This window comes from Salvelinus sp. IW2-2015, linkage group LG2 (genome assembly GCF_002910315.2).
Source record: "Salvelinus sp. IW2-2015 linkage group LG2, ASM291031v2, whole genome shotgun sequence".
Lineage (NCBI taxonomy): Eukaryota > Metazoa > Chordata > Actinopteri > Salmoniformes > Salmonidae > Salvelinus > Salvelinus sp. IW2-2015.
The window spans coordinates 16,026,390-16,039,028 of NC_036839.1; the positions used below are offsets into that span (position 1 = coordinate 16,026,390).

Here is a 12,639-nt window from a genome sequence, read left to right on the forward strand (position 1 = left end):
AGGCCGATACTCTCTATGTCTTCTTCCTAGATTGAAGAGGAGGAAGGGATCTGTTAGAGAGCCATACTTTTCTGAATAGGCTCAGGTTTTGTCTGGGCTTAGTTCCTAGTTGGTTAAAGATGGGGGCTGGTAACATAGATCAGGCTGTGTGTGTAGTACAATATGTTCATGAGAGAGCGTGTGTGGGGGGGGGGGGGAGACCAGGCTACAGATGTATCCTGTTGTTGAAATAAGGAATCCTCCTGAATCAGCTCTTTCCTGTAAGAACTAGGCCTACACTCACTACGGTAACTATGGTGTAAGGTTAGAGAAAGTGGTGATCAGGCCCGACGTACTGATAATCATACCCTGTGTGAGGGAGCAGCTTGGAAACAAGTCCACTCATTCTACCCTATCAGCGTGTCTTTTTACACAGCCAGTTGTTCGGCAGGTAGGCTAGCGGTTAAGAGTTGTTGGGCTGGTAACTGAAAGGTCGCTGGTTCAAATCTCAGTGCTGACTAGGTGAAAAATATGTTGTGGGTCTCCGAGGGTGTCTCAGGATATGTCTGGGATATGCCAAAGACATTTTTTTCCAATTCACACATTCGTATAATCCACACTTGTGCATTTGTGAAATAGGACAAATGTAAGCACCCACCAGTTATTACCAAATGTACTCCTGTATCAGATGTAGTCCTACCAGTCGTCTGTTTCTGTCTTTTGGTTTCAGCCACTTCAGAGGAGTAGACTGCCTGCTGTGTTACGCTGCCTGCTGTGAGATAGAAAATGAAAACCAGAATTTCCACTCTAGTCCTCAGGGTCCAATTAACCTGAACCGTGTGTCCCTGTCCCTCAGCCTACGCTAGATCAATACTGAGGCAGGGTGACAGCTATCTCACACAATGACTCTGCACTTACACAATACTTAGGTGTCAGCCTGCCTGGAACTATGGACAGACTGATGAGAGCTTTTTTTTTTGTCTTGTCAGCTGAAGATGGATCAGCCATGTTTGTATGGAATCTCTTACAGTATGATGACTTAGATGATGTAACCATTGCATGTCAGATGATTATACTGACTGTTCATTCCATATCCATTCAAAACATATCTAGGCCTAACAATTGTAAGAGCTAGGTTACATCCTAGACTAGTTTGCGTTCCAGATCCTGCATATACATTGTGTCTTGCTTGTATTGATTTGGTATCCCCACCCGATTTGGCGTCATTAACGAATGTATCATAATGGTAATTAGAATGGATGCAGAGGGATTTATGTTGCCTGTGGGATCTGGGATGGCTAGTTTTCCTGCTGCAATCGAGACGCTGATTACTGTCATGAATTAACTGAACACACAGCGATCTGCCACACAACGGAACTGAATCATATACAAGGCGGAGTGGACAAGAAATGTTAATTGGGTGTCCTGTGTCTCTTCTCGTCTCTGTCCGTGAGACAAGGGCAATGGGAAAAACCTCAGGCATGCATCACTGAGCCAATTATACTGGGTGAGTTTGCTCTTTGGCTGGGTGAGAGACCGAGACATGCAGAGTAGGGATAGGAGGCCAGACACCACTGCACTGCTGGGTGGAATATGAGTGAAATACAGAGCCGAGCAGAATTGAGATGTCGCCTTTCTCACCATAACAAACATCATAATTAAAGAGATTCTCTGGTACGTTTGTGTACTTTTTAGCCAGTAAAATCAAATCAAAGACCTTACAGTGAAATGCTTACTTACAAGCCCTTAATCAACAATGCAGTTTTAAGAAAAGACCTAAAAATAAGTAAGATATATGAATAACAAATTAAAGAGTAGCAGTAAATAACAATAGCAGGGCAGGGGGTACCGGTACAGGGTCAATGTGCAGGGGCACCGGTGTCGAGGTAATTGAGGTAATATGTACATGTAGGTAGAGTTATTAAAGTGGCTATGCATAGATAATAACAGAGAGTAGCAGCAGCAGTTCTGTAGCAGCAGAGTAGTTCTGAAAGTAGCGCTCACGAGCAAAAAGTGTTCCCCGAATATTGAGTACTACGTCACATACAGTGGGGTCTGGAATGATTGACACCCTTGATGAAGATGAGCAATAATGACTGTATAAAATACATAATTCAAATACTGAGCTATATTGTATGCAAACAAAAATGGGAAATTACAATTGCTCAGAGAAAGAGTGTTTAACAAGTAATGTTTTTGTTTTTTTAAAGGTAGGGGTCATAATTATTGACACCCCTAAAGATTCTTATAAATAAAGTAATCAAAAGTTTAGTATTTGTTCCCGTAATCCTAGCACGCAATGAATACATCAAGCTTCTGACTACAAACTTGTTGGATGCATTTGCAGTTCGTTTTGGTTGTCTTTCAGATCATTTTGTGCCCAATAGAAATAGTAAATAATGTATTGTGTCATTTTGGAGTCACTTTTATTATAAATAAGAATATAATATGTTTCTAAACACTTCTACATTAATGTGCTACTAGGGCTGGGTGGCAATGTTGCCACCCATTTAACTGCATTGACAGGCACGACTCAGGCCCGTACTCTACACAGACCGTTGTGCCATAACTAATCAGAGCTGCAGTAGGCCTATTTGCAAATAGCCATAGCCATGAATCTGTGCCATTCAATTTGAACTGGACTGTGTTTACAGCATGCGCTCATTTTGAGATCAAAGCGAGAGCTACATGTAGCCACCTGTGTACATTTGTTCATATTCTTTGCTAGTTAGTGAGTTATTAGCCCAGTTACAGCTCATTTCTAGTCAGCAATGTGTGAGTGGTTGCTTCCTACAAGAGCACAAAATGTGTGCGTTTCTAGCTATCTTTGAAAAGCCCGTCAGGTAAAGAGCTTTTTTAATGTCTTAAAGGGGCAGTGTTGTATTTTGAGACGGTCTTGAATAAGTTAAGTAGCCAATAGGCAGAGGTTAGCATAATTTGCCTGATTCTCTGTAATAATAATGAATTGTATTTTGTAAAGTGGCTTCTTGCATCAAACAACACACAACATTTACAGCCACCTCCTTCTCTGAAGGAAAAGTGGATAAACAGGTTAATGTCAAACCCTGCATGTTTTTTCAAAAGTCTCATGGAATGTAGGCCTACAATGAACACCACACATTTTCTGCTACTGTAGGCTGAATGATAAAACKGCTATTTCCATGTTAAAATTGGATGCATTTTCTCCATTGTTTTTGATGGTAGGCCACTCTGGTAGGCCTACATTATGATCAAATAACCACAGTAGCCTACTTGGCCACTGTTAAAACCGGAACTTAAAGCGGGTACAGCTTCAGTGTTGTAAACGCACTCCGGAAGTTGCACAGAATCTTCACAATGTTCAAATTGTGAAAATGTGTCTCAACATTTTTGAAGGAATATTGCTGGATGGTATACCATGTTTGACTATATACCGGTATTGATGCACGGACCGGTTTGGGTTTTTACTTTACCTTCTATAGCAGTATTTAAATGTTTGGTTTGTTAAATGTGATACACAACTCTGACTCATGTAATGTCCAATTTTATAGTTTACTCCATTTGTAGCCAGCAGATCCGACCCGCTTGCTTACAGCTGAACTAGGATCGGATAGACTTCCTATGTAAATTAAGACACCGCGGAGCCGGCGCGAGATATGTCTTGAACATTTTACCTCAATCCAGGGATAAGAAATGCGTTGTACTCCGACTTGTCCAATTATCCCAGAAGCTTAAACGACTGCTTGTTTATGAGGAAACTGCTGTTTTTGTCCTCATGCTAGCTAGCAGTAGCCACAGCAGCCATTATAAAATGGAACATTGCGTTGAACAACAAATCAAATGAAAGTTTATTGGTCGCGTACACAGATTTGCAGTTATCGCAGGTGCAGCGAAATGCTTGTGCTTCTAGCTCCAACTGTGCGGTATTACCTAGCAATACAAAACAATACACACATGACCCAAAAAGTCAAATAGAAATTCATAAATATCAGAACGGGCAATGTCAGACTCCGGAATATATACAAAGTGCCTTCAGAAAGTATMCAGACCCCRTGACTTTTTCCACATTTTGTTACGTTACAGCCTTATTCTAAAATGTATTAAATAAATAAAAATCTGCACACAATGCCCCATAATGACAAAGTGAAAGCAGGTTTTTAGAAATGTTTGTCATTGTTCTGTTGTCCTGTTGAAAAACAAATGATAGTCCCGCTAAGCCCAAACCAGATGGGATGGCGCATCGCTGCAGAATGCTGTGGTAGCCATGCTGGTTAAGTGTGCCTTGATTTCAAAATAAATCACAGACAGTGTCACCAGCAAAGCACCCTCACACCATAACACCACCCTCCTCCATGATTTACGGTGGGAAATACACATGCAGAGATCATCCGTTCACCCACACCGCGTCTCACAAAGACACGGTGGTTGGAACCAAAAATCTCCYATTTGAACTCCAAATTTCCACTGCTCTAAAGTCCATTGCTCGTGTTTCTTGGCCCAAGCATGTCTCTTCTTATTATCGGTGTCCTTCAGTAGTGGTTTCTTTGCAGCAAATCGACCATGAAGGCCTGATTCACACAGTATCCTCTGAAAAGTTGATGTTGAGATGTGTCTGTTACTTGAACTCTGTGAAGAATTTATTTGGGCTGCAATGTCTGAGGCTAGTAACTCTAATGATCTTATCCTCATCAGCAGAGGTAACTCTGGGTCTTCCTTTCCTGTGGCGGTCCTCATGAGTGCCAGTTTCATCATAGCCTTTGATGGTTTTTGCGACTGCACTTGAAGAAACTTAAAAAGTTATTGAAATGTTCTGTATTGACTAGGGTTGCAAAGTGTTGGAAACTTGGGAAGTTAAGCCCGGAAAATTTAGGAATTTTGCTTAAATTCATCCAAAAAAACTGGCTTATAACAGAGAACCTTTTTTTGTGGGATTACACATAAGGCAATTCTAGGTTTGTGCAAATCTTTTTTTGGGTTTAAACGTTCTTCCCGAAAATTAAAATTGGAATTTGCAACCCTCTGCATGCACAGTGTTTCTTCCATCACATGTACAGCTGATTCTCAAGATCTTGCAACATAATGAGATGCTATTGAGCCCACTATACACTGTCTGACAAAAGGCTAATCTTTCTGGTGAGTTGGTTACAATACTGGGTGGGTGAATATACACTGCAAAAAATAAAGAGAACACTAAAAATAACAATCCTAGATTTGAATGATACTAAATACTTTTTTCTTTACATAGTTGATGTGCTGACAACAAAATCACACAAAAATTATCAATGGAAAATAAATTTAATCAACCCATGGAGGTTGGATTTGGAGTCACACCTCAAATTAAAGTGGAAACCACACTAAGGCTGAATCCAACTTTGATGTAAATGTCTTTAAACAAGTCAAAATAAGGCTCAGTAGTTGTGTGGCCTCCCAGTGCCTGTATGACCTCCTACACAGCGCTGGGGCATGCTCCTGATGAGTGGCGGATGGTCTCCTGAGGGATTCTCCAGACTGGACTAAAGCATTCCGCCAACTCCTGGAAGTCTGTGGTGCAACGTGGCGTTGGTGAGACTGGAGGCAGAATGATGTCCCCGAGTGCTAATTGGATTCAGGTCTGGGGATCGGGCGGCAGCTCCTAGATACAATGCTTCTCTTGCGGATGCTGACACTACTCAGCACAACTGAGGTTAGCATTTGTCTTGCATAGGAGAGAACACAGGGCAACCGCACAGCATATGGTCTCACAGGGGTCTGAGGGATTCATCTCGGTACCTAATGGCCGTCGGCTACCTCTGGCGGCACATTGAGGGCTGTGCGGCACCCACGATAATGCACTTACCAAATATGGACCACCGCAAACGGTCATGGCTGGAGGATGTTGCAGGCAGCAGAACGTTCTCCCGGCGTCTCCAGACTCTGTCAGTCCTGTCCATGTGCTCAGTGTGAACTGCTTCATCTGATGAAGAGCCACAGGGCAGTGGAAATTTTCCAATCTTGGTGTTCTCTGGCAAATGCCAACGTCCTGCAGCGGTGTTGGGCTGTAAGCCAACCCCACTGTGGACGTCGGGCCCTCCAATCCACCCTGTTTGAGCAGACACATGCACATTTGTGGCCTGCTGGAGGTCATTTTGCAGGGCTCTGGCGTGCTCCTCCTTGCACAAAGGCGGAGGTAGCGGTCCTGCTGCTGGGTTGTTGCCCTCCTACGGCCTCCTCCACGTCTCCTGTGTACTGGCCTGTCTCCTGGTAAGCGCTCCATGCTCGGACTACGCTGAAAGGCACAGCAAACCTTCTTGCACAGCTCGCATTGATGTGCATCCTGGATGAGCTGCACTACCTGAGCCACTTGGTGGGTTGTAGACTCCGTCTCATGCTACCACTAGAGTGAAAGCACCGCCAGCATTCAAAAGTGACCAAAACATCAGCCAGGAAGCATAGGAACTGAGAAGTGGTCTGTGGTCACCACTGCAGAACCACTCCTTTATTGGGGGTGTCTTGCTAATTGCCTATAATTTCCACTTGTTGTTATTCCATTTGCACAACAGCATGTGAAATTTATTGGTCAATCGTGTTGGTCTACGTGAACAGTTTTGATTTCACAGAAGTGTGATTGACTTGGAGTTACATTGTGTTGTTTAAGTGTTCCCTTTATTTTTTTGAGCAGTGTATTATATAACATACATGAGTTTTTGTTAACTAGTAAATAGTAGCCTACAGCAAAGTGTGTTTAAATCATTTCTAATTTGTTAACAATTTCTGCTAGTTAGATTTTGGTACGATGTGGGTTTTAGCTTGCTTGAGCCTGCTAACTGCGGAGTGTTATTTCACCTGTTTCCATACATGTTTCATTTTTTTTTTAAATGCTTACAAAGGAGTTGTTTAATCTAACTGCTTAACAATTTATCTGTACATGGAATTGTATTTGTTGGTTTAAAAAAAAAAAAAAATTCTCATCTTTACAGGAAAATGTCACAGGCACTATCTGATGTGTGGAGACATTTCACTGCAGCTAATGTAGAAGGAAAAGCTGTGTACATTTGCAAATACTGTGCCAAATAATTTGTGAAGAATGTAACAAAGATGCAGAATCATCTGGCCAAGTGCATAAAGTTCCCCCAGCGCTCACAACAAGCAACCTATGACAAAAGTCCCTCTACTTCTATTTGAGGTGAAAATGATGAATCATACACCTTATCGATAGCAACAGCTCATGGTCCTCCTGGAATTAGACGTTTTTTGGACTCAATGGAGGAACGTAGTCAGAGAAATGCTGATGAATGTGTTGCTCGAGCTGTGTATGCAACTGGTGCACCTCTGATGCTCACAGGCAATGTGTATTGGAAGAGATTTCTGAATGTTCTTCGCCCAGCATACACCCCTCCAACCAGACATGCTTTATCTACTCATTTGCTGGATGCAGAGTTCAGAGTTCAAGTGAAAGTCAAGCAAATCATAGAGAAAGCTGACTGTATTGCAATCATCTCTGATGGGTGGTTGAATGTTRGTGGGCAAGGAATAATTAACTACATCATCTCCACCCCTCAGCCAGTATTCTACAAGAGCACAGACACAAGGGACAACAGACACACCGGTCTCTACATTGCAGATGAGCTGAAGGCAGTCATCAATGACCTTGGACCACAGAAGGTATTTGCACTGGTGACAGACAATGCTGCGAACATGAAGGCTGCTTGGTCTAAAGTGGAGGAGTCCTACCCTCACATCACACCCATTGGCTGTGCTGCTCATGCATTGAATCTGCTCCTCAAGGACATCATGGCACTGAAACAATGGATACACTCTACAAGAGAGCCAAGGAAATGGTTAGGTATGTGAAGGGTCATCAAGTTATAGCAGCAATCTACCTCACCAAGCAAAGTGAGAAGAATAAGAGCACCACATTGAAGCTGCCCAGCAACACCCGTTGGGGTGGTGTTGTCATCATGTTTGTCTCCTGGAGGGGAAGGAGTCTCCAAGAAAATGCCACATCACAGTCTGCCAATATGGACATCCCCATCAAGAGGATCCTCCTGGATGATGTATTTTGGGAGAGAGTGGTAAGCAGCCTGAAACTCCTGAAACCTATAGCAGTAGCCATTGCACGGATTGAGGGAGACAATGCCATCCTGTCTGATTTCAGACTCTGCTTGCAGATGTAAGAGAAGAAATCCGTWCTGCCCTGCCCARTTCACTGTTGCTCCAAGCAGAGGAAACTGCAGTTCTGAAATACATCAAAAAGCATGAAGACTTCTGCCTGAAGCCCATACACYCRGCAGCGTACATGTTTGACACCAAGTATGCTGGCAAGAGCATCCTGTCTGGTGTAGAGATCAACAAGGCCTATGGTGTCATCACTACTGTGTTTCACCACCTTGACCTGGATGAGGGACCTTGGTCTGAGGAAGTACACTTCCAAGCAAGGGCTTTGGTATGGAGATGCAATATGGCATGGAGATGCAATATGCAATCGTGCCAACATATCTCATCAGCCACCTGGTGAAAGGGACTTTGTGGGTCTGAGGCTCTTTCCRCTGTTGTCTCCATCTGCCTCAGTGTGCAACTGGCCCTTGTTTGGGAACACACAAACCAAAGCACACAACAGGGTGACCAATACAAGGGTTGAAAAATTGGTGGCCTGCCCGGGCAAATTTGAGGCTTTTTGAGCCTGACAACGAGCCATCATCAACAAGGTTGGAAAGTGACAGTAAAGATGAGGCCTCAGAGTCTGATGTTTAAGAGGTGGTCATTGAGTAGGTCCAGGGAGAAGACATGGAAGCCTGAAAGGAAGACAACCAAAGCTTTAGTTTCTAGACTATGTTGAAAACGTTTTTGGGAGATGCAATGGATCGTTGGGGATCATTCAATATTCCCTGTCTTTTGTTGTTCAGTGAAATAATCCCATGTGAAGAGTCAACTCATTTAATAAAAGTTCAATTCGTAACTAAATAGTTTTTTAAAATTTCTATTGGATGGATTTAATCATTTGCAATTATGTCTACTTATGATAAGGTAAAAGGTTTATGTTTCTGTCTCCATATGATATGGTAAATATATCCAATGCAAAAACATCTACATTTAAATGGTATTAATATTAATTTGCATATATTTCCATTAATTCCCATATATTCCCGTTAATTCCCATATATTCCCGTTAATTCCCACAGAAAGTTTCCACCTTTGAATATTCCCCAAAACGTGCAACCCTAGTATTGACTGACCTTCATGTCTTTAAGTATATAAACTACCTTGTCACAACACAACTGATTGGCTCAAACCCATTAAGAAGGAAAGAAATTCCACAAAATTAACTTTTAAGAAGGCACACCTGTTAATTGAAGTGCATTCCAGGTGTGTACCTCATGAAGCTGGTTGAGAGAATGCCAAGAGGGTGCAAAGCTGTCATCAAGGCAAAGGGTGGCTATTTGAAGAATTTCAAATATTAACTATATTTTGATTTCACACTTTTTGGTTACTACATAATTCCATGTGTTATTTCATAGTTTTGATGTCTTCACTATTATTCTACAATGTAGAAAAATCTTTGAATGAGTAGGTGTTCTAAAACTTTTGACCGGTAGTGTATGTACTCCTTGTAAAAAATGTCAGTGTAGAGCCCTTAACTATAATAATAAATAAGCTGTATCACTCAGCATTTCACCCAGCTCTAGAAGCTACCATGATTAAGGATAATCCGTAATGAATCGTAAATGATGATGTGAGAAAGTTAGAGGGTCAAAGATCATACCCTCAAGACATGCTAACCTCCCCTGTTATTGGTAATGGTGAGAGGTTAGCATGTCTTGGGGGCATGATCCTTGACCCTCTGTAACGTGCTCTCTCTCTCTCTGCTGTGTGCTGCATCTGGCTAGCTGTCACTTAAATGGTGGGGCGCTGTAGCTCATTGGCTAGAACTCGAATTGCTAGGGTGTGTAGTGTCATTTAGGCTCTGGGCTGGATGGATGCACAACGGGAAACAGGGATGGGAGGAGGAGGGGTTAACATAACGTAGCCTAACYTCTGTGTGTCATGTCTGTCTCTGTCTGTGCTGCAGATGAGAGGAGCGTGAGCCGYGGAAAGCTGCAGAGCTGCATCAGATAATGCTGTTTACCCACATGGCCTGGAGCTGCTGCTGAGGGAGGAACAGTCGAGTCCAGTCAGAAAGCCACAGAGAGGGGTGCTACAGGGAGGGAAACCATGTCCTACCACCACCACAGGAACCCCAGCCAGAGCAGCCACCGCACCATGAGCGCCGAGGAGAGGTGCTCCACGCCCGTCCACCACCACAAGACGTCCACGCCCACACACAAAAGCGCCTCGTCCTCCTCCTCGTGCCAGCGCGACACCCGCCAGGTAAGCGGCGCCCGCCTCCAGACAGACAGAGCGCGACACAGTCCGCTGCTCTGGGAACAGTGTAGTGGTGTGATTCACTCAATCTGGTCCCCTGAGACTGTCTCTGGAGCAGCAGACAGACAGAGTGGGACTGACTGGAAGTAACAGCTCCCTGAGGGCAGTCTGTAAGGGCGATCACTGAGAGCTGTGCTATTATGAGGAGGTGATGACTATGCACTGTATGTAACTAGCGATTATCATTCTAGGCATTTTATGTTGTGCACTGTAGTATGTTGTAGAGTAGTGGTGCCAATTCCAGGCATTGTGGCTTATATGTGTCCACTGTTCACCATGTCCTAAGTGGAACAGTGAATTAGAAACATAATTTTTTTMAAGGGTCAGCTTACAGGGGCTTAAATGTTAGCCCCTTTTGTAAGCGTGTGAAGAGGAAGCCTTTCTACTGTCTCGGTCTGTGAACTGAACTGCCATATCACCTTAGCCATGGAGAAACAGGACACTTATCTGGAATCTCTGACATCACGGCTTTTCCGATGGGGGGGTCGTGAATAATTCATGAGGTAGAGTTAGAAAGCCAAGGCTCGATTAGACCAGGGAACATGTGGCACGCTCTGGTATTCTGTGCTGTGTGGGAGCTACTTCTGCATTCCCGTAACCATGGGAGATTGCTCTCTGAAGAGGAGTGCTTTGGGGAGTTGGTGGGGGAATTGCGGCCTGTACAGAACACTTACAGTAGCAGTCAGGCTTGCTGCTAAATGAGAGATTTAACCCTTCCTGGGCCTCCTACTCTGTTCCCTGTCGTGCTGTACATGGTGTACAAAGAGACCTTGTGAGCTCTGCGGTCTTCTAGCCTGTTCCCTGAATTCACTCTAATCTAAACAGCATATTGATGTCCCATTCCTACTCCGCTAATTTAATGAGTTTAATTAAAGTAGCGAGCAAGGAAGGTAAGAGGCATGCAAGAAATTAGGCACTTGTCCAATTGATTCACCTTACTCGTCCTTTGTGAGACTGCGATGCCTAGAAAGGTTATTGGCCGATAGTGACTGCTGTTGTATTTCATTACTGTAGTAATTTACTGGGTAGATGCTATAGATCCAGGGAAGCACCAGAGGATTGTCTACTATACTACACAGCTATTGTTGTGTTGAGGCTGGAGGTGGGGCCGTGTGGTGTGATTTGTTAATACAGGCTGATCCTGTGTCCTCATTGGCTCCCGAGTTGAAAGGCACGACTAGCTACAACCCAGCTCAGTATCGCCATCACCGTAGTGATGCATTAACTCGAGCACCAAGAGTCATCTTTATAACTCTGTTGCCTCGTTGTTTATGTGGTTAGGGGGTGTAGAAAGAGTATGTGTGTATCAGTGTCTGTATGCGTGTTTACTGCTGTATAAGGGTTACATCCTCCCTAGAGACTCCTGGGGAAGTGGTGCAGACTACAGACCCAGGGAAAAGACCGGCTTGGCTGGCTGCAGTGTGTTTCAGTGCGCGAGGGAAAGTGAGTGCAGTASCTATTTGTAGGGGGAAGCCTTAATGAGATCCAGTCCCTATGGGATCAGTACATGTCACTTTCTCTTGTGCTGCAGACTACCGTTAGGCACTCTGGACTGAAGACTCTCACAAGTGCAATTAGAGACACCACCTGCAGTGTATAGTACCGACACACTGATTCAGTGCACATCCTACACAGTCATCCCTCTGTGTGTCTAGATAATCACGCTAACCTTTCTCTCTATGCTACAACAACCGTCTGCCGTCTCTTAGTGTGATAAGATGGTTCTGAGGCATGGAGATAAGGAACATGATGAATCTGAAARGTTTGGTTCCCTTTATGCTTCTGTGGGGGACCCGGGAAAGTCTTTTGATAGCAGAAGACTAGTGGATTTCTGGCTGTGGAGAAATCAATGACGTGATTATGTACAGCAGCAGCAGATAGAGGCTGTGTTCATGGTAATGGTTGGAACACATTGATGGAAGATGAAAAGGTGATGAAGCGCCGGCGCTGACAATATAATACATCTCCGCCATTTTCACTGTGGCAAAAGTATATCCAATGAAGCCCTTGTTTTGGGTGTCCAACCACTAAGTCCCTTTAAATTATTTTTTTTTTAACTGGGTTATCCCATTGAGGTCAAAAGCGCAATTTTTTAGGGGAGGACCTTCCCAATATAATGACTTTACATTGTCAGAGAGATGACACACACCTCACCAGGGCTCTCCAACCCTGTTCCTGGAGAGCTACCGTCCTGCAGGTTTTCACTCCAACCCTGTTCCCGGAGAGCTACCGTCCTGTAGGTTTTCACTCCAACCCTGTTCCCGGAGAGCTACCGTCCTGTAG

General features: G+C 43.8%; 1 protein-coding gene across 10 annotated transcripts in view; it reads left to right on the top strand.

The window, feature by feature from the left end:
- Positions 1-12,639, top strand: part of LOC111975536 (oxysterol-binding protein-related protein 6) — a 60,726-nt gene that overhangs the window by 22,816 nt on the left and 25,271 nt on the right. For all 10 annotated transcript variants that reach the window (XM_024003862.2, XM_024003904.2, XM_024003936.2 and 7 more), the window contains one exon: positions 10,004-10,302. In XM_024003862.2, the coding sequence (XP_023859630.1) occupies positions 10,147-10,302 (156 nt within the window). In that variant the 5' untranslated portion in view covers positions 10,004-10,146. The remainder of the gene's footprint in view (positions 1-10,003; positions 10,303-12,639) is intronic.